The 22,599-nt window shown below is 32.8% G+C and overlaps 1 protein-coding gene across 3 annotated transcripts; it reads right to left on the minus strand.

Annotated features, from left to right (window-relative positions):
• Nucleotides 1-5,417: 5,417 nt before the first annotated feature.
• Nucleotides 5,418-20,131, minus strand: LOC143234589 (cytochrome c oxidase assembly protein COX18, mitochondrial). Of its 3 annotated transcripts, XM_076472047.1 has the most exons (6): nt 18,094-18,147; nt 17,401-17,437; nt 15,920-16,581; nt 8,371-8,518; nt 5,971-6,095; nt 5,418-5,616 (listed from the first exon to the last, which is right to left on the minus strand). In XM_076472047.1, the coding sequence occupies exons 1-6, from the start codon at nt 18,133-18,135 to the stop codon at nt 5,494-5,496; spliced, it is 1,137 nt and encodes a 378-aa protein (XP_076328162.1). In that variant the 5' UTR covers nt 18,136-18,147; the 3' UTR covers nt 5,418-5,493. The 3 variants fall into 3 exon arrangements, with proteins under 3 accessions (XP_076328162.1, XP_076328163.1, XP_076328164.1); XM_076472048.1 differs by lacking the exons at nt 17,401-17,437; nt 18,094-18,147 and adding an exon at nt 19,990-20,131 and having other exon boundaries at nt 5,422-5,616; XM_076472049.1 differs by lacking the exons at nt 17,401-17,437; nt 18,094-18,147 and adding an exon at nt 19,985-20,008 and having other exon boundaries at nt 5,422-5,616.
• Between the last annotated feature and the right edge of the window lie 2,468 nt (nt 20,132-22,599).

Genomic DNA, 22,599 nt, shown 5'->3' on the forward strand with positions numbered 1-22,599 from the left:
GTGTTGTATAACAACTGTAACAATGCTGTGACAGTGTCTTGATGACATGATGTGTTGTATAACAACTGTAACAATGCTGTGACAGTGTCTTGATGACATGATGTGTTGTATAACAACTGTAACAATGCTGTGACAGTGTCTTGATGACATGATGTGTTGTATAACAACTGTAACAATGCTGTGACAGTGTCTTGATGACATGATGTGTTGTATAACAACTGTAACAATGCTGTGACAGTGTCTGCTGTGACATGATGACATGATGTGTTGTACAACATTGTAACAATGCTGTGACAGTGTCTTGATGACATGATGTGTTGTATAACAACTGTAACAATGCTGTGACAGTGTCTTGATGACATGATGTGTTGTATAACAACTGTAACAATGCTGTGACAGTGTCTTGATGACATGATGTGTTGTATAACAACTGTAACAATGCTGTGACAGTGTCTTGATGACATGATGTGTTGTATAACAACTGTAACAATGCTGTGACAGTGTCTTGATGACATGATGTGTTGTATAACAACTGTAACAATGCTGTGACAGTGTCTTGATGACATGATGTGTTGTATAACAACTGTAACAATGCTGTGACAGTGTCTTGATGACATGATGTGTTGTATAACAACTGTAACAATGCTGTGACAGTGTCTTGATGACATGATGTGTTGTATAACAACTGTAACAATGCTGTGACAGTGTCTTGATGACATGATGTGTTGTATAACAACTGTAACAATGCTGTGACAGTGTCTTGATGACATGATGTGTTGTATAACAACTGTAACAATGCTGTGACAGTGTCTTGATGACATGATGTGTTGTATAACAACTGTAACAATGCTGTGACAGTGTCTTGATGACATGATGTGTTGTATAACAACTGTAACAATGCTGTGACAGTGTCTTGATGACATGATGTGTTGTATAACAACTGTAACAATGCTGTGACAGTGTCTTGATGACATGATGTGTTGTATAACAACTGTAACAATGCTGTGACAGTGTCTTGATGACATGATGTGTTGTATAACAACTGTAACAATGCTGTGACAGTGTCTTGATGACATGATGTGTTGTATAACAACTGTAACAATGCTGTGACAGTGTCTTGATGACATGATGTGTTGTATAACAACTGTAACAATGCTGTGACAGTGTCTTGATGACATGATGTGTTGTATAACAACTGTAACAATGCTGTGACAGTGTCTTGATGACATGATGTGTTGTATAACAACTGTAACAATGCTGTGACAGTGTCTTGATGACATGATGTGTTGTATAACAACTGTAACAATGCTGTGACAGTGTCTTGATGACATGATGTGTTGTATAACAACTGTAACAATGCTGTGACAGTGTCTTGATGACATGATGTGTTGTATAACAACTGTAACAATGCTGTGACAGTGTCTTGATGACATGATGTGTTGTATAACAACTGTAACAATGCTGTGACAGTGTCTTGATGACATGATGTGTTGTATAACAACTGTAACAATGCTGTGACAGTGTCTTGATGACATGATGTGTTGTATAACAACTGTAACAATGCTGTGACAGTGTCTTGATGACATGATGTGTTGTATAACAACTGTAACAATGCTGTGACAGTGTCTTGATGACATGATGTGTTGTATAACAACTGTAACAATGCTGTGACAGTGTCTTGATGACATGATGTGTTGTATAACAACTGTAACAATGCTGTGACAGTGTCTTGATGACATGATGTGTTGTATAACAACTGTAACAATGCTGTGACAGTGTCTTGATGACATGATGTGTTGTATAACAACTGTAACAATGCTGTGAGAGTGTCTTGATGACATAATGTGTTGTACAACATTGTAACAATGCTGTGACAGTGTCTTGATGACATGATGTGTTGTATAACAACTGTAACAATGCTGTGACAGTGTCTTGATGACATGATGTGTTGTATAACAACTGTAACAATGCTGTGACAGTGTCTTGATGACATGATGTGTTGTATAACAACTGTAACAATGCTGTGACAGTGTCTTGATGACATGATGTGTTGTATAACAACTGTAACAATGCTGTGACAGTGTCTTGATGACATGATGTGTTGTATAACAACTGTAACAATGCTGTGACAGTGTCTTGATGACATGATGTTGTATAACAACTGTAACAATGCTGTGACAGTGTCTTGATGACATGATGTGTTGTATAACAACTGTAACAATGCTGTGACAGTGTCTTGATGACATGATGTGTTGTATAACAACTGTAACAATGCTGTGACAGTGTCTTGATGACATGATGTGTTGTATAACAACTGTAACAATGCTGTGACAGTGTCTTGATGACATGATGTGTTGTATAACAACTGTAACAATGCTGTGACAGTGTCTTGATGACATGATGTGTTGACATATAACAACTGTAACAATGCTGTGACAGTGTCTTGATGACATGATGTGTTGTATAACAACTGTAACAATGCTGTGACAGTGTCTTGATGACATGATGTGTTGTATAACTGTAACAATGCTGTGACAGTGTCTTGATGACATGATGTGTTGTATAACAACTGTAACAATGCTGTGACAGTGTCTTGATGACATGATGTGTTGTATAACAACTGTAACAATGCTGTGACAGTGTCTTGATGACATGATGTGTTGTATAACAACTGTAACAATGCTGTGACAGTGTCTTGATGACATGATGTGTTGTATAACAACTGTAACAATGCTGTGACAGTGTCTTGATGACATGATGTGTTGTATAACTGTAACAATGCTGTGATAATATCTCAATGATATAATACATTGTACAACATTGTAACAATGCTGTGACAGTGTCTTGATGACATAATGTGTTGTACAACAGTGTAACAATGCTGTGACAGTGTCTTGATGATATGATGTGTTGTATAATAACTGTAACAATGCTGTGACAGCATATTGATGACATGAAGTGTTTTATAAACACTGTAACAATGCTGTGACAGTGTCTTGATGACATGATGTGATGTACAACTGTAACAATGCTGTGATAGTGTTCTTGATGATATGATGTGTTGTACAACATTGTAAGAATGCTGTGACAGTGTCTTGATGACATGATGTGTTGTATAACAACTGTAACAATGCTGTGACAGTGTCTTGATGACATGATGCATTGTATAACAACTGTAACAATGCTGTGACAGTAACTTTATGACATGATGTGTTGTACAACACTGTAACAATGCTGTGACAGTGTCTTGATGACATGATGTGTTGTATAACAACTGTAACAATGCTGTGACAGTGTCTTGATGACATGATGTGTTGTACAACAACTGTAACAATGCTGTGACAGTGTCTTGATGACATGATGTGTTGTATAACAACTGTAACAATGCTGTGACAGTGTCTTGATGACATGATGTGTTGTATAACAACTGTAACAATGCTGTGACAGTGTCTTGATGACATGATGTGTTGTATAACAACTGTAACAATGCTGTGACAGTGTCTTGATGACATGATGTGTTGTATAACAACTGTAACAATGCTGTGACAGTGTCTTGATGACATGATGTGTTGTATAATAACTGTAACAATGCTGTGACAGTATCTTGATGATATGATGTGTTGTACAATAATTGTAACAATGCTGTGACAGTGTCTTGATGACATGATGTGTTGTATAACAACTGTAACAATGCTGTGACAGTGTCTTGATGACATGATGTGTTGTATAACAACTGTAACAATGCTGTGACAGTGTCTTGATGACATGATGTGTTGTATAACAACTGTAACAATGCTGTGACAGTGTCTTGATGACATGATGTGTTGTATAACAACTGTAACAATGCTGTGACAGTGTCTTGATGACATGATGTGTTGTATAACAACTGTAACAATGCTGTGACAGTGTCTTGATGACATGATGTGTTGTATAACAACTGTAACAATGCTGTGACAGTGTCTTGATGACATGATGTGTTGTATAACAACTGTAACAATGCTGTGACAGTGTCTTGATGACATGATGTGTTGTATAACAACTGTAACAATGCTGTGACAGTATCCTGATGACATGATGTGTTGTACAATAACTCTTGTATAATACTGATATGATGTTATTTCTCTTCTCCAAACAACTGAAAACCTTTGTTTGTTTCAGGTATTCATGCAAAGCTACAAAAGGTCTGTCTGTGCTGACCAGTCCAAATTGTTTTGATTCCCAAATGTACCCCTTTCCTGAATATTAGTAAACTTACGAACCCACGTCTAAAGATAAAGGTTTTTCCAGTGATTTTCTTCCTTACTTAAGCAGTGTTCTATTTAAACCACACAAAAATTAATCAAGTGCAGCTCACTTCATTATTACAGCTGTGCACATCTGAGAAGTATCAACATGTTAACTACCTAAATGATCCTAGCAGTAGATAGGCCTAAAGCACATATAACAAACTGGTAGCATTGCAAAGTGGCATAATTTATATTTGGATACATTGTGTTCTCCAATTTTTTCATGTGCACAAATATCAATTATATAAACCGTGATCTTGGAAGTATAACATTTGTTTTGCTTATGACACATTTATTTGATATTATTTATTATTACATTATAAAGCAGCAACATTCTTCCAAGGTTTCACTTTTGTAATTTGTATGACTTCAGTTAAGCCTAAAATTGTTCATGTTATCCTTTAAAACAATGGTAGCAGACAAATTTTAAAAACAGAAAAAATACCACCACCTTCAATGAGGAATGTTGAAGTTATAATCTTCGCAGTGTGATGGATGGATGTAAAAACTTTGACTTCCTTTTCTTCCTGTTTTTCAGTAAGTTTCGGTTCACCATATTGCTTGTTTTTACAGAATTTTAAAGAGAAATACAGTTTCAAATACTAAACTGTTATGTTTCCTACCGTACTACCTGGAATCTTCTAGAATGGTATCCCAAACATACTGCTGTAACTTGATTAGGCCACAACATAACTATTGAATTTGAACAATACAAAGGACATCCCTGATAGATTTTAGCCAACTCAGTCTGAATTCCACAAATGAAGTTCACACAATTCACCACTGCTACCAGCTAAGTAATTCTACCAGACATTAAAAAAAGGAAACTTGTCTTCTTTTCTCATCTATCTCCTTTTATTGTTTAATATATTCAGTAAAACAACCTGAATAAAATGTGTAACATTGTTCCATTTTCATGATTTTTAAATACAGTGAATATAAAATTAAATTACTGGGAAAACTACATTATACCAAATTTAGACATATTCTTATTGTTAGAGTAACATTTATCTTAGTGACATGTAAAGAGCAAATTTGACAAAAAGAGAAAGGTTTTCATCTAGATCATACAGTACTCTGAGAAAGGTTTTCCAACATGTTCTACAATTCTAATATTATAATAAATCACACCACCATGTTTGCTAATTTATGAATAGTTTACTGTCAGGAGTTCTAACCAGCTTCTTAAGAAGCTACCTAACTGTGACTAAACACTTACAGAAGGCATGATCATAGCTACGGGAATCATGACGACACTCAAGCCACGGAAGAGATTAGTGGTCCATTTCTGAAGCTTGGAGAATTGTTCTATCCTTCTCAAAGCATGCATCTAGTCAATTAGACGGTATTGAAGAAACAAGTCAATTTAAAAGGTCAAACTCAGTCCTCAATTTATTTAGTCAAATAATTCTAGTCTAAAACTTTAAAAACATTTTTTTACTTTTAAGCATCTAATAATTTTTTTTAAAAATACAGCAATGGAAATAAGTAAATATATTAATTTTGAATTAGATTAATGATGTTCTAGAAACACGCAAGTCCAAGAAGTATTGATAAAAATGAAATAGATGTATTTATAAAAACCACAGAAATTTTTACCATGAGCATGTCTCACATTAAATAATCTTCCATGATGAGTTATATATGGTTGTCATATGTTTTACCACCAATTTGAAAACCTTACCTCCACTATAACCAAGTTGACTAACCCAAGCATTATTGGAATAGCCAGTGAAGTGTCCGGTACAGTTAAGTTAGAAAACCAAAGTGTTCCACCAACAGAGAGTTCCATAAACACCACCTGTGCAGCTAGAATGGGGAAAAGTGGTTAACAAAAAAACACAGTAAACTGGTATACTTGACATAAACATTAAATTATAAGGTTAAATAGTGAACAACTAATTTTATTAAAGGGTAAGTACTCATGCCAAACAGTCAGTTAACGACACAATATACTAGCAAGGAATAACGGTAAGGCTAAGTAGTTAATGACACATTAACATAACAATATAACTAAAACAGCTGTACATATCTAATGAGCTTGATAAATGTTGAACATTTCTTGATTAAGGATAGTTTTGATAATTAATCTTGCTTTGGTGCCATGGGATTCAACATTTGCTGTTATGAAAGTGTTACATATATTCCTCCAACCTAAAATCTACACTGCAGTGTACTGTATAAAGTGGCAGTGCACCTGTGATGTCTGACATAATTAACTAAGAAGGTAATTTCTAGCACGTGAGGAGTGGGGGACGCACAATGTAGTTTTCTGTTACTGGCAAACACTTCCAGATTGTGAAGGTTACATTTTTTTGTGTGCTTGTTATAACACTATGTAACAAATTTTGTTCCTAGATAGTATGTGTTATAACACTATGTAACAAATTTTGTTCCTGGATAGTATGTGTTATAACACTATGTAACAAATTTTGTTCCTGGATAGTATGTGTTATAACACTGTGGAACACAAATATTGTTCCTGAATAGTATGTGTTATTTTTAATTACTTACGTTGTAAAAGTACAGAAAATGTTCATTATTCCCTTCAAACTTTGCTTTTGTGACCTGGATAATGAAATTTAGAAATTAATCTATTTTCTATGTAAAAACGGGCAAATTTGTACATTTTCATTTACATAAGGTCTGAATAAAACAACATATGAATCAAGATTTACATGTATTTATACCAAAGCTATCCAAAAATGTTTAGAAGTGAGTAGTTTTTCAAGATTTAAAACTGTAATGTAAATCACTTTCATGTATCAGACCCCAAATATAGTTTCCCATCATGTTTTCGTTATACGCTCCTTGGTAGTGGCATTCAAAGTCCAGTATAACTTGATGAAAGTGCTTGCCTTGCTCCTCTGAGTATGCTCCCATGTTCTCTTTGAATTTATCAAGTTGAGTGTCAAGAATATGGACTTTCAGGGACATCCTACAGCCCAGTTTGCCATAGTTCTTCACCAGAGCTTTAACCAGTTCCACATAATTTTTGGCCTTGTGATTGCCCAAGAAGACCCAAACCACTGCGACAAAGTTCTTCCAAGCTTTTTCTTCCTTCCTACTGAGATTCTTGGTGAATTCTGTGCATTCCAGGATCTTCTTTATTTGTGGTCCAACGAAGACACCATCTTTGACCTTTGCCTCAGACAGCTTAGGGAAGAAGTCTCGAAGGTACTTGAAGGCTGCAGACTCCTTATCAAGAGATGTGACAAATTGTTTCATAAGACCCAATTTTATGTACAATGGTGGGAACAACACCTTCTGGAGGGACACTAGTGGCTAACACTTGACATTTTACATCAAGATTTACATGTATTTATACAAATATGTTCAGAAGTGAGTAGTTTTTCATGATTTGCAGTTATAATGTAGATCACTTTCATGTATCAGCCCCCATATATAGTCTCCCATCATGTTTTTGTCATATGCTCCCAGGTTACAAAAAATCATTAAAATATTAAAAACTGCTTGGTTGATGTTAAACACTAATTAATTTTTGGTATAATTAAAGACCGAACACACTAATAAAAACTACAGATCCATTTCTTTGACTTCTGTTATTAGAATATTGTAGTCTTTTGTGAGGTGTCATTTAGAAAATTATCTTTTAAAGAAATGGTATTTGATGAAACAGTACTAATGAGTTTAACAGTGAAGCATTCTGTATGGTTTACCAACTTGTTAAATATATTTGTTGTTGAAGTGTTTTGCTATTTTATGGATAAAGATACCCCATTTAAAAGTTTGATTTTTATAAATATACCATAAACTTTAAAAAATAAATAGAATATTTTGGTGATAGAAAACTAGCAATAATGATCAATTTTTGTTAGAAGAAAACTAAAAGCATTATTTTTGTGAAAACAATTTTTACCCCTAATGTCATTTCATTTCACTACTTCTTGATGTCCTACCAACTTCATGTCTAAAAGTCGATCCAATACATTTTACAGAAACAAATAATTTACTCTTTTACAACTAATGTAAAATAAAAAAGTCAGCCAATAAAAAAACTAATTTTTACAAAATTAAAGCAGTTTGATAAAACCAATAGGCAAGATTCTAGATGGAACCTAACCTGTATTTTGATAAGGAAACATAAAAGCCATGTTTCTCAAGGCAAATGAAAGGCTTATCCACATGGGAAGCTGAAACCAGATCAGAATAGTTGCCTTGAAGGGATGACAGTTGTCTCGCACTATCAGCTCAGATATTCGCTTTCGAAGCTTGAAAATATAAAACATAGAATTAATATGAAAGTAAATCTTGGAATAAAAGTGGTATTGGATTTCACACCACAAGCAGTCTGATTGACCTTTGTCTCTCTTTCACTTTTACTAATATTACTGTTTTTTTTCATGACCTGAATTTGTTCATGATAATCACTGAACGTGTTTCATTCGATTGTACTCTTTAGTCTCCAAGCAACTTTTTACTCATTTGTTTTATTTTTTGTATCACTTTTTGATTGTTTCTTTTGTGTCACACTACCCCACTACCCCTTTGTTATGGGGTTCATAGGTTTTATCTTGATTACTTTGACTAAGTACTTCTGTCATGAAAACAATAAAGTTCAAGTGCCCCTCGTGAAAGTGATGCCACCCCTTGAAAGATTTCAACTTGTCGGATAATTTTTGTGACATTTACATATAAACAAAACAGATTAGTCAGTAAAATACATAAATCTGAGAGATTTTCTGTAGTTTTTTATATATGTATTTTACATAACACAACATCATGTTTTGTGACAATATGAGACTTATTGGTTTATCTTGTGTATTCCATTCTGTAAAGTAAGATAACTAAAAACAAACCTTAAAGTCAGCCGTTATCCTTCATATACTTAACAAGTGTTTTCTTAAACTCACTTAAATTTACTGCTTCTACAACATCGAAAGGTAACTCATTCCAAAGACCAACCACCCTGTCAGAAAAATGGCTGTTTTAGCTGAAGATGACTCCTACTCTGCCAAAATTTATATTTCTGTCCCCTAGCCCTACTATTATCACCATGAAATATGAATACAGATGATGCATAAACATTATTAACTCACTTTAAAATCTTAAATACCTCAATCAGACTCTCCCCATCTCTTCATTTTTATGAGAACATTAAAAAAAAAGTTCAGCTCCTTGTATGACAAACCCTCCAAGACATATATAAAGATATTTAAAATACTTCCTCATTTATATTAGTGTCTCCAAGTAACTCAGTTTCTCATTTTACAACAGATAATTCTTGTAACATCCCTTCAAAACTTGATTTTTTGAAATTTGTAACTAAAATATTATCATTCCTTATTTCCACATGCAGCAAAACATGAAACTTAAAGAAGAAATTATCACTTGCACCCAATTTCTGCCCTCTCAATCATTTCTATATTTAAAGTTAACAAGGAAATTAAAATAGAATTGTTTCTTGTAAGTTCCTTAATCAATTAATGAAGAAAGCAATTCTGTTTGACTCTAGCATTTTCCAATCTCTCTGTGTGAATTTAAAATCACCCATAATTATGACATCATTGAAATCTTAATATTATTGTAAAGTTTCTCACTAATTTCACTGGTATCATTTGATGGTCTGTAACAAGTTCCCACTGAAAGCCTTTTGCCTTTATATCCACTAGTAGAAACCCAAATGGATTCAGTTTCCTTGCTATTATCTTTGACTTCATCAGTTTGTAACTCACAGTTTACACATGTAACCACTCTAACACTTTATCCATATTAAATAACCTATAACCCTGTATTTCAAAGAAACTTGTGTCATCAAAATTTACACACATGTCAGTTATTCACATTATATCAAAATTCTCCATTCCTTCCAGTGCTCTAAAGTAATCTGTTTTATTTCTAACATTACAATAGTAACAGTTAAGCCTATTTTTATAATTACTACTATAATCATTAATTTATATGTTAAACTTTCTTCTGTCTCTTTCTTATTATTTTTGTATTTATCCTGACCCTCACCACTGTCTAGTCCTATCTTAAAACTTCCCTTACAGCTGACCTCAGTCCCTACCATATTTAAACCATCCATTCCAGGAAGTTCCTTTCTTTCACTGAAGAGATCCTACAAGTCCAACCAGCCTATCTTTACATACTAGCACTTAGCTCTGTGACCTACTTATAACTTGGTCTCCATGGTTAATGTTTGGCAGTATTCTTGACAAAATTAATAACAGATGGGTTGGATTATCATAATGTGAATTATATGTATAATTTGGATGAGTATAACCTTAACAGTGTTATGAAGGAAAGATATCTTAATGTAACAGTTAATCAGACATTCAAGGGCAGTGTGTTGTTGCTAGTGGTTTTATCCACATAAATACTGAATACAAGTCTAAAAATGTTATAATTTCATTGTACAGGTCACTGGTTAGGCCATATATGGAATGCCGTGTTCAGTAGTGGGCTCCTTACCTTAGAAAAGACACTGAATTGTTGAAAAGGGTTCAGAGAAGGGTTACTATAATGGTGACTGGGATGGAAGGGTTGTCATACAAAATGAAATTTCTCAAATTGTTTTATTTAAATAAAAAAAAAGAATTTGATGAGTGGGTTTGATTGAAACATTTACAATTGTAAATTAACAGTGATGACGCATCATCATGACGCATAATCATGAGAACAGTGGAACCAGGATACACAAAGTCTGGCAAGGTGGAAATCATATTCAGCAAAGATAGTTTCATTTTTTCTAACAGGGTGGTTGGCCTCTGGAATAAACTGCCTTTGGATTTTGTAGAGACAGTAAATTTAAGTCAGTTTATGAAAAAGTTTGATACGTACACGAAAGACAAGGATCGACTAAGATTTTTTTTTATTATTTTCATTTAAGAGAATGGAACAGTTGAGATGGGCCAATGTTGTTCCAAAATGTTATCTCTGCTAGCCCCCTTTATCATATCTCTGTCAGTTATGTCCTCCACCTGTGCTCCTGGGTAACATAATTTGATTTTTTTTTTCCTTACTTAAGCCCTTAACATTCTATAATTCTGTAACTCAAACAATTTATGGACATTTTAACACATAATGCAACCTCAGGTGGCAATATTTCTTGATATACTGTCAGTTTTTTGTAGAATATTATACGAGGAATTTCAACAGTGAAATAAATCATTTTGTACTAAAATAAAATTGAACTTTTATCATTATTTGAAAACTGAGATTACAGCTGGACTTACAGTCATTCTTATCTATGTTTTATTTTTTCTTTCAAGAAAATACATGCAACTAAATAACAGTTCTTTTACGATTTCATTGTTTCTTACAAGAAATACCCAAGTTAACCTTCCAACAATCCATAGTGAAATACCTTCTCAGATTGTTTTGTAGATGAATACCTATGTTAACCTTTCAACAATCCATAATGAAACATCTTCTCAAATTGTTTTCTAGACGAATACTTATGTTAACCTTCCAACAATCCATAATGAAACACCTTCTCAGATTGTTTTCTAGATGAATACTCATGTTAACCTTCCAACAATCCATAATGAAACACCTTCTCAGACTGTTTTCTAGATGAATACCTATGTTAACCTTCCAACAATCCATAATGAAACACCTTCTCAGATTGTTTTCTGGATGAATACCTATGTTAACCTTCCAACAATCCATAATGATACACCTTCTTAGACTGATTTCTAGATGAATACCTATGTTAACCTTCCAACAATCCATAATGAAACACATTCTCAGATTGTTTTCTGGATGAATACCTATGTTAACCTTCCAACAATCCATAATGAAACACCTTCTTAGACTGATTTCTAGATGAATACTCATGTTAACCTTCCAACAATCCATTATGATACACCTTCTTAGACTGTTTTCTAGATGAATACTTTTGTTAACCTTCCAACAATCCATAATGAAACACCTTCTTAGATTGTTTTATAGATGAATACTTATGTTAACCTTCCAACAATCCATAATAAAACACCTTCTTAGATTGTTTTCTAGATGAATACTTATGTTAACCTTCCAGCAATCCATAATGAAACACCTTCTTAGATTGTTTTCTAGATGAATACTTATGTTAACCTTCGAACAATCCATAATGAAACACCTTCTCAAATTGTTTTCTAGATGAATACTCATGTTAACCTTCGAACAATCCATAATGAAACACCTTCTCAAATTGTTTTCTAGATGAATACTCATGTTAACCTTCGAACAATCCATAATGAAACACCTTCTCAGATTGTTTTCTAGATGAATACTCATGTTAACCTTCGAACAATCCATAATGAAACACCTTCTCAGATTGTTTTCTAGATGAATACTCATGTTAACCTTCGAACAATCCATAATGAAACACCTTCTCAGATTGTTTTCTAGATGAATACTCATGTTAACCTTCGAACAATCCATAATGAAACACCTTCTCAAATTGTTTTCTAGATGAATACTCATGTTAACCTTCCAACAATCCATAATGAAACACCTTCTCAGATTGTTTTCTAGATGAATACTCATGTTAACCTTCGAACAATCCATAATGAAACACCTTCTCAAATTGTTTTCTAGATGAATACTCATGTTAACCTTCCAACAATCCATAATGAAACACCTTCTTAGACTGTTTTCTAGATGAATACTTATGTTAACCTTCCAGCAATCCATAATGAAAAACCTTCTTAGACTAATATGTATGCAAAAACGGCTCGTTTGGGTTGAGAAAATATTTTATGTAGAAGAGCGAACAACGTTTCGACCTTCTTCGGTCATCGTCATTAGCTTTCTTGAAGACTGCTTCTTGTTCATGATTGAATGTACTGGGAAAACATTTCCTAAACCTCCTATTGCACCCAACACTGTTGGAGATATTATGTCCCATGTTCACACATTGGACATTGCACAAGCAAATTTAGCATTAAACTCTTATGGTCCTGTTTATATGTATGGATATATAGCTCATTTTTTATTGAACTTGTTTCATTAAGTTGTAATATTCCAATGCACTTTTAGATTCATAGAAAAATCTTTGAAGAAGCTTCCAAAAGGGAGAGTTCACCAGAATAATCCTGCTTTAAGTTCTAATTATATACATGACCAAAGTCAATCTGTTGCCTTTCATTTGCAACATCTACATCTGGATTCACAGTTGGAAGTATTTCAACCATTGTACCATACCAATTCAATCCACATTTTCCAAAATGCTCTTTACTTTTCTAATAACATAATGGGTTGAACTTCATCTTGCAATCTACTAAACAGAATGCTGTATCATACTGTTTCTCACAAAGCATTGCTTGTTTTGTCTTTTAAATTTCCACTGGTTGGTTGAGTGTGTGATTCCAATGCCCATGCACGTTATGAGTATCAAGCATGTAAGCTGTAAGAACGTTTTTTCTTCAAGTCATGCATGAAAGCAGTTTGACAAGTCTAGTTTTGGTGAACACTACCTTTATTCAAAGCAGGATTCAAAAGGTAGGAACCATTCACCACAACAATATGCTGCTTCATCATCCAAAGTTCCACAAGTTGATTCACAAACAACCACTATTTTGTTTCTGTACTCATCTCATACATTTGGATGAATTGTATCAATGATAGAAAACTGAAGACCAAATGAATCATCCACCAAAGTCCAAGACAGTCCACAACAGTCAAATAATTTACCAAAGTCCAAGACAGTCCACAACAGTCAAATAATTTACCAAAATCCAAGACAGTCCACAACAGTCAAATAATTTACCAAAATCCAAGACAGTCCACAACAATCAAATAATTTACCAATTTCAACAACGTTCTCCTACAAATTGTTTCACTAAAATTTTCCACAAGTGATCCGTATATCAATTCTGGGTCATTTTTGACAGAGTGATCAATGCACTTTTGACTGCAATGTCACGATGACCCCAAGAAAGTAAATGTGTATATGGAAATGGGATAAAATGAATCTTACTGCAGCTGATGGAAGTATCATATTTTACAACTGACCTCTTATCAAATCTTATACAAATAACATGCTTCCACATAGCTGTGTTTACTTTCCTTCCTGGAGGTTTCTCATCTGGCAATGTGTCTTTGTACAAGGCCTCTACTTCTATCAATTGGAAACAAGGACATAACAACACCAGCAACACACATATCCATATTGAACCTGCAGTCAGTATCTTTTTTCATTCTACAAATGACATGACAAAGGTTCAAGCCAAACATCAACAGTACATTTTTCATAATTACAGAGATGCCAACTAGTTCAAATGACTGAATGTAATGATTGTAGACAGAGCCCTTTCACAGTTTTAGTCCTTTTAGATTTACCAGAAACAAGAGAATCTGATGAACAAGGCCTCTTTTTTTCCAGCTTGTGAACGATTGCATTGATGTTTCTATGCCGCTTAGAAAACTAGAAATACCCATCTACACGGAGCTCTGATTGGCTGACAAGCACTGATAACATAACTATGGATTCCCCCAAGTATCCAGTATGGAGAAGCACTGCACTCAAACTATTGGTAGACGTGGGAGATACAAATATTTTTTATTATTTCAAGCACAAACATGATTATTGCAAGTAGCCATTTGGACTATGTCTTTTATTTAGTATGAAAATTTATTTGTATCTAACTAGAAATTTTCTTTTCACCCCATTCAAGCCCTGGGGGAACAATTTATCACTTTATTGTATAGGCCTATATAATATATAATAATTTGGGAGTTGCAACAAGTCATAATATTTGTCTGTATGAGCGTATACTGGTAATGTATACACCAAAATCGTAATGGTTGGCATCTTGTTCAGTACCATGTCCACTTTGTTGATTTAAACCTACTAGGAAAACAATCTCAAAAATTTTTGCAACACTAATGACACAAAGAAAACCATGTGTGTGATATGGAATACCTTTTACTGATTTTTCTTCACCAGTTGTTCCTCGTTGAACTTTGGTGCTTGGAAAATGGGAATAACGTGAAGGATTTGTAGAAAATGTTTGAATCTCGTACGTCTGTGGCTTTGTGAGAAAGTCTTTGTACAGAAGCTGCTGGAACTCAATACGATTACTGTTAATATTCTTGTCCTCTGTACCTTGGAACCAGGTTGATGACCATTTTGTATTTCATTTTGCAAACTTGATTGAAATCATACCTGGGGAACATTTCAACACTGAGAACATTTGTATTTATATGTTAATGGTACCATTTTGGCAAAATCTCTTTCCTAAAACAATGGAATATTCAAATCTTATCAAAATATTGGTAAACTATGGCTGAATTTCAGTCGGTTCAAGAAGCCCCCAGATCCATTACATTAAGAAAGAACTAATGCATAACAATTTAGCCAATTATATCTATTCTCAGTTTAAATAGAACTGAGAATGTGTACCCCAGAGGTTGCATTACATGTTAAAATTTTGTATAAAAATTACAGATTCTAGACATAAGCTTTAAACTAAGTTTATTCTTTCATCTATAATCTTAAAGTATTTTAACTGGTGTATAACTTTAAAATAAAATTTAAAGAGATAGTTATATATTTAGAAAAAACAAATGGATTACATCTCATTGTTCTGATTAAATTAGTACCTTTCTATTAGTTCTTACACAGAGGTACATGTATGGTCATAGGTAATTCTCTTCATAGTAAAACATAAAAAAATAATTACACTTCTGTTGTATGCTGTTCTCGCTGTCTTCTCAGACCAATTGTACATTTTGGTGGCTATTACTGTTTCCTGTTTCAGTTTCAGTGCAAGTTCTTTGATTTCTGGTTTTAGGTTTTCAAATCTAGCAAGTATGTAATTTTGATAAACAGAGAGAGGAAAGGTCACACACAGTCTTAGTCCTAGCGTTGTTACTACAATACTGAGCCACCAAGGAAGTCCTGCAGTGTTATGAATTTGTTCCAAACATTCCTGAGCCCATGCGACTGGTTGTGATTTGGCTATCTGTATAGTCCACGAATTCCATGAGTACTGTCGAGTCTGTGTGACACAAATGTTGGTACTTCTATAAAAATTCTTTCCAGCTGAGATGTTGACAGATATGTTTCTAAGTACAGGGTTTTGCAGAAAGTTTTTTTCACTGTTTCTCTTCAATATTTTTTCAAGTAAAGATGGTGAACACCTGTTTGAATCATTTTCTTCAAAATATCCTCTTGAATTGTGAAAATGCACGACTAAAGGAGCTACGCGAGGCTCTGAGTAAACGTTGGGAAACGTGCAGCAGTGAAACAAGCTCTTCTTCCAACTTAACAGGATCCTGCTGACAAGGTGTGTTTGTGAGGGGCACATCCTTGAATTTATTGTTAACTTACAACGTCTCGACCCTACAGAATTAAATATGAAACAAGTAAGGCATAACTTCAACATACTTGTATCACATTTGAACAATTCAACAACAAATATGGTGGAATGAACAATATAATGTGGGCAACAAACAAAGTAAGGGCACTGGAAAGTTACTAAACACTCTCTAATTTACAGTGAAGTTTACTAACTGATGTCTGAAAAATACACAACATTATCCTTGTTTGTTTAAACATATAAACAAGCATAATTAATTAACTCTTCTGCTGTATTTGGAGGGCTGTCATTGTTGGTACGGTAAGCGTACTTACGATTTAAAAACATAATAGTTTTGTTGGAACATAAAACTTATTCCAAGCATGGTGAACATATTTAGTTTTTTCAGTTTGTTTTTTGAAAGATGAAATGAATAATCACACCTATTGATTCAACAAACAAGTTAATAATAAACTAGGAGTCACAACAGAAATCCATTGTCTACACTTAACGTGTAGTGAAGTTTCCAAGTGTTGGAGAAATATTAATGAAGTTTTGGTGTGAACATATTCTCTATTCCTGAGACATTTCTCAAAGAGTTCATAAATTAATGTTCATATAATTATGACATTACTGTCTGCATACTGATTAAGGTGTATAAAAATTAATTGTTCCAAACATTCAAATACATTAGACTGACTTTAATCATTAATGGGTCTAATAACTTTTACATAAAACGTTATAAATATTAAAACTCAAGAAAATGCAGGCATGTGCATTCACAAATAAACACTAGAGGTAAGCACAGGTAGATTTTGCCTTCTAAAATATTCATAAACAGAATTGAAAGAAATATTCCGTACCTTTAAAATATTGGTTTGTTTCGAACCTCTTCTTTTTCTTCAATAAAATAAATTATCAAGAATTGCTGAACATTTCAGGTATGAAAACAAAACCTGTAATCCAGTTCTTGTTTAGGTAATAAAAATATGTACATTAAAGTTATCACAAATATTAATGTATAATACACAGTTATAATGCAGAGAAGGAAAAAACATTTCCATTGTTGTTGTACAACACTCGCCGTTAATGTTATTCTCCGTTAAACCTGATAAACTTCCAACTATGAAGCTTCAATATTAACAAAAAAACCTGTTTCAATCTTTACTGCTAGGGCCAGAGATCCATGTTTAAAATGGTACTTTTCTATATTTCTTACATTATATTTTCAAATTGATAACTGTCTATCAAAAGATACCCAGACTGGGTTCAGTAATTTAAAATCAAGGTTTACAGTTCTTTCATTACATGCTCAAAGAAAAAATGTTCAGTTTCTTATTCTGCTGTTTTAATAAAATATTTACATGAAGACTGTCAAAACTCATCAAGAAATATCAAATTGTTTACATTTTTATAATTCAGTGTCAATAAATTCCAAACTTTTCATATCTCCCACTTCAAAGGCCAGCCACCCTCTATCCTCTTAGAAAAATACAAGTTTTAACTGAAGTTGATTCATAATCTTCCAAAATGTTTCCTATTTCTACAACTCTCACCTTCAAGCAGGAATAAAATTGATGCATCAACACCAGCATCATGGATTTAGAGATCATACTAACAGAAATCAAACACATCTATAGTGTCTTTGATTTGTCTATTTAATGACAGTGTAACACTGTTAGTCTGCCAATCACAGATAATTTTCATAATGTCAAAAAAGGTTTTAGAATATAGTATAAACAATATCCATTATTCTTTTGCTAAGTTTATACAAATATTTATGACAAACATTATGATTATAAGCATCATACACTGAAACTTTATCATAAGTTTCTAAAACTACTACTTAAACATAAACAGAACTAAAAGAAAGTGTTTTTTTTTCAATTTTGCACAAAGCTACCCGAGGGCTATTTGTACTAGCCGTCCCTAATTAAGCAGCTTGTCATCACCACTCACTATGTATTCATTTACCAACTAATAGTTGGACTGACCATCACATTATAATGCCCCCTGGCTGAAAGGGCAAGCATGTTTTGTGTGACAGGGATTCAAACCCATGAAAAAGACAGTTATTTGTCTAAAAAAAATTAATTTGGGAATTTCTTCCTTTTCCTGAATTATATTTTATTTTATCAATAAATGTTGAACACTATGGATATTTTCTCTTCCTTAAACTAATTTTATCTTTAAATTCTTTCTTTTTTTAAAAAATAACAAAAAACAAGAAATTTCATTAAAAATCTATTAGTCTATTTTTTTCCTTAGCTTCAATGTTAGGTGTTTCATTCTAATAAACTGATGTTATTAAAAGAAAATATTTTTTTATTCATGGGTTTACAAATGGTTTATTTTTACAGACAATGGAACAACTTTATATATCATCCATCATTCTTCAATTCAAGCTAATAGCTTTAAATTTCTTGGTATTGTTTGTTTTGAATTTAATGCAAAGCTATATGAGGGCTATCTGCACTAGACTTCCATAATTTTTAGTTCCTGGTACTTTTTGAAAAATATCACTATAATATAAACAGGTTGAGTACATTATATCAAAGTAACTTTCAGTATACAAATCAACAAGTTTCATGACAACTACAACCAATATGCTGTTGAGGTGAAATGGTGTGCTTCAGCAATATATTTTGGCATTGTTTGAAATGGGTGCTGGAATAATATGAACCTCATACATTCAAAATATTATGAGAAGCGAACAGGAAGCATGCAGTGTGATTTGAACATGGCAGTATTTTTACGGTGCAGGGATATTATAAAGGTGCGCAGTCATTATAGCATATAAATGTAATGACATGATGAGGGTACATAAATCACTAACATAATACATAACCTAAGTATATCCTCTTCAATATCAAGTCTAAAATAGCATTCCTAGAATTTCATATGCTGAAATAATTTATTCATGTGTAGGTATGTTTTACATATCTACTTGTATTTTCACATTTATATGTATATAGTAGTGATTCTTAAAGTAGGACAGCTCAGAAATAGCTACCATTAGGGTAAACTAAAAGTTGGTAGAAGCAATAGATTATAGGTCAAAGTCATTGAATATTCGTAAACAAGACATAAATGACTGTAAATCAGAGACGTTAGACAGTTAGACATGAATAAACTCAACAATAAGCTTTACTTACAACTAGTTTTCGTACCAAAGCTAGGAAGACATGAATTTTATCCGAGTATTATTACTACTACAACTAGTAACGGTAAACTATTAATACTACCTTCTATTGACGGACTTAATGAAATTAAGCATTATTTTTATTTTTACATTCAACGATTCATGCAAAACAAAATTAAATTTCTAGTCACTCATCATAGGTCCTAAAGTTTATCAAGTAGTCTTACATTATATATTTAACACTACATTAAGTCTATTGTCCTAATTATTCTGTAATTAATCGCCAAAACTTCATTTACACCAACCTTACCATTCCACTATTCTTTCAGCTGTTTGAAAATGTACGACGCGCCATCTAAAGATTTTGTAAAATTACATGGTTAAATTTATATCAAATTAATTTCACGTGAGATATTTGAATGTAATACTACGTGGAATTTGTAATATCAAACTGTTTTATCTCGACGTAATATAATAAGCAATGCTAGGATCAACATATAGAAAGAGCAAGTATTTAATAAATATTTTGAAAAAATATTATTCTTTTATATACAAAATTCGCCAACATTGAGAGATGGATAGGTGAACACAAATTTTAAAATATTTCTAAATATTTATCAGATGTTAACCTGCAAAGTAGATATATTATGTCCAGTTTTTAACTTAGTTTAACCTTTAAATGTTGTGTGATTTGGAGCTGCGAATTATCATAAAATCATAATTAAGCTTACTCAGTTTAGGGACTGGTGAAGACTACAATTTAAAAATTCAGATTGATGGTAATTGCGTGTTTGTGTTATAGTAAAGCCACACCGTGCTATCTGATGAGCCCACCGAAGGAAATCGAACCCCTGATTTTAGCTTTGTAAATCCGTTAACTTACTACTGTACCAGCAGGGGACTGATGATAATTACTATGCATTTTTCACGTAGAACATATCGCTTTCAATTTTATGATTACATAATTTTTCTGTCTGATTCTGTTTTTCACACACGTATATAGCTATCATTTACTTATATTAACATTTAGCTTGGCCTAATCATTACCAGTGATGATATAAATAGATATTTTACCACTTTAACTAACGGGAATTATTTTTTTCACAGAATGTTTCAAGCTTTTTTTTTTTTTGTTAGCCACCATGCTAAATCGCTTCATTAGTATTTATAAAACTTACATTTTAAATAAATCAGTATAATTTGGTCGACTTGCACTTCTGTATATACAAACATAGACTGCTATGTATAAATCCTGAGAAAGATAAGGCTTAATTGAATAAATAAAGTAAACTAATAACATAATGCTGATCTATGAAACATACGTGAATTGTTATATATAAATTTCCGGAACAGAAATTTAAATTAGAAGAATATATTAGGTTCTTAAAGTTTTAATATTATGTAAAGTAACTGCTGATAATTACAAAGCAATATTACCCGAATATACCAATAAATAAAAACTTAAATGAAAACTTTAAAGCATTAGTGAATCACTGGGTTTCTTCAACAAACATTTTAAAACATTATAAGAAATTAAATCTCCGTAATGCTAGAAAAACTGTCGCATTATTTTGGCGTTGATTTGTCGTTGGTGGATTTCAATAAATTATCTAGTGAAAATAATTTAACGTCCAGTGTACATAACATTCACAAATCAATATATAATTTTCTTCCTTAATCTTTCCCTGCAGTAAACTGCTGTAGGCCTACGTTTAACAAAACTCATTTGGAGAAAGTAATTCAATAGCTAACGTACTAGCTGGCTCACTTCCTATCTTGAAACAACACTTTATAATTTATCAATATCATGTATATTAGTTTACAATACCATTGTTTAGATGATCAAACCCTAGCGTTTTATTCAGAGTTGTTATTTAGAAAAATAAAACAGTTGTTGCATTTCATTTATTCTGTATTCTGCTTGAGTATAAGAATAAAAAAAATAAAAAATAACAGTAAGCACTGAAGAGCATTCACTTCGAAAACTCTCAAAACTGTATATGTAAACTAATACCACAAAAACTATCAAAATATAATACTATTTCTCTAAATATACCACCAGAGGCGCTGTCACATATTACTGAACGTATTTTATTTCACGAAACGTTCATATAAAGAGCTTGATTTCCAATAATAAAAACTTAAATGTTTTACTGATGTTTCAGATTTCCACCTCTCGTCACGGTTCGGTTCTAATGACAATTTATTGTAACACAAGAACAAAATAAGATTATGCAGTAACTTTGTTTACAGTAATAGAATAATGACTTTCTATGATTATTTAGGGATCTTGCTCATTAAAATAGTTTTTGAATAGTATCTCAAAATATCTTATATACAGAAAATTGCATTTGAATGAATTTCTATGACATCAACTAAACAATTAAATATTTCATAAAGAAACAACGGTAAACCTTACAAAAAATTAATGTATAATTTAATATTAACACCCAAATAAAACTTATTTTCATCTTCCCGTGTAATTATATATACATAAATTATATATATCACTCTGCCTTATTATCATTTTAAAGCTAAAATGATTACCAAAAGTTTTCTTCCGAATCCCCCTAGTGGCACAGCGAAACGTCTGAGAACTCACCCCGCCAAAACCGGGTTTCCATGCCATTGATGGGTAGAGCACAGATAGTTCATTCTTGATGACAAGAAATCCCCTTGAAATGAAAATTAATCTCAGAGAATAACGTTTCGACCTTCTCAGATCATCTTCAGGTTAGGAAAGAGAAAGTTTGAATGTGACCGTTGTCATACACAGAGTGTAAATGGTACAGGATTGTAGGGGGCACTGCAGGTGGATGTTAGGTTATAAACTAGTGCAGGAATAAAGCTGTTCCTTTTTATTGGTATAATTTTGGTTTTAGTTGCTGTATAAGTAGGGTTTCTTTGATTTTGCGCTTGT

Source organism: Tachypleus tridentatus, chromosome 12 (genome assembly GCF_004210375.1).
Source record: "Tachypleus tridentatus isolate NWPU-2018 chromosome 12, ASM421037v1, whole genome shotgun sequence".
Lineage (NCBI taxonomy): Eukaryota > Metazoa > Arthropoda > Merostomata > Xiphosura > Limulidae > Tachypleus > Tachypleus tridentatus.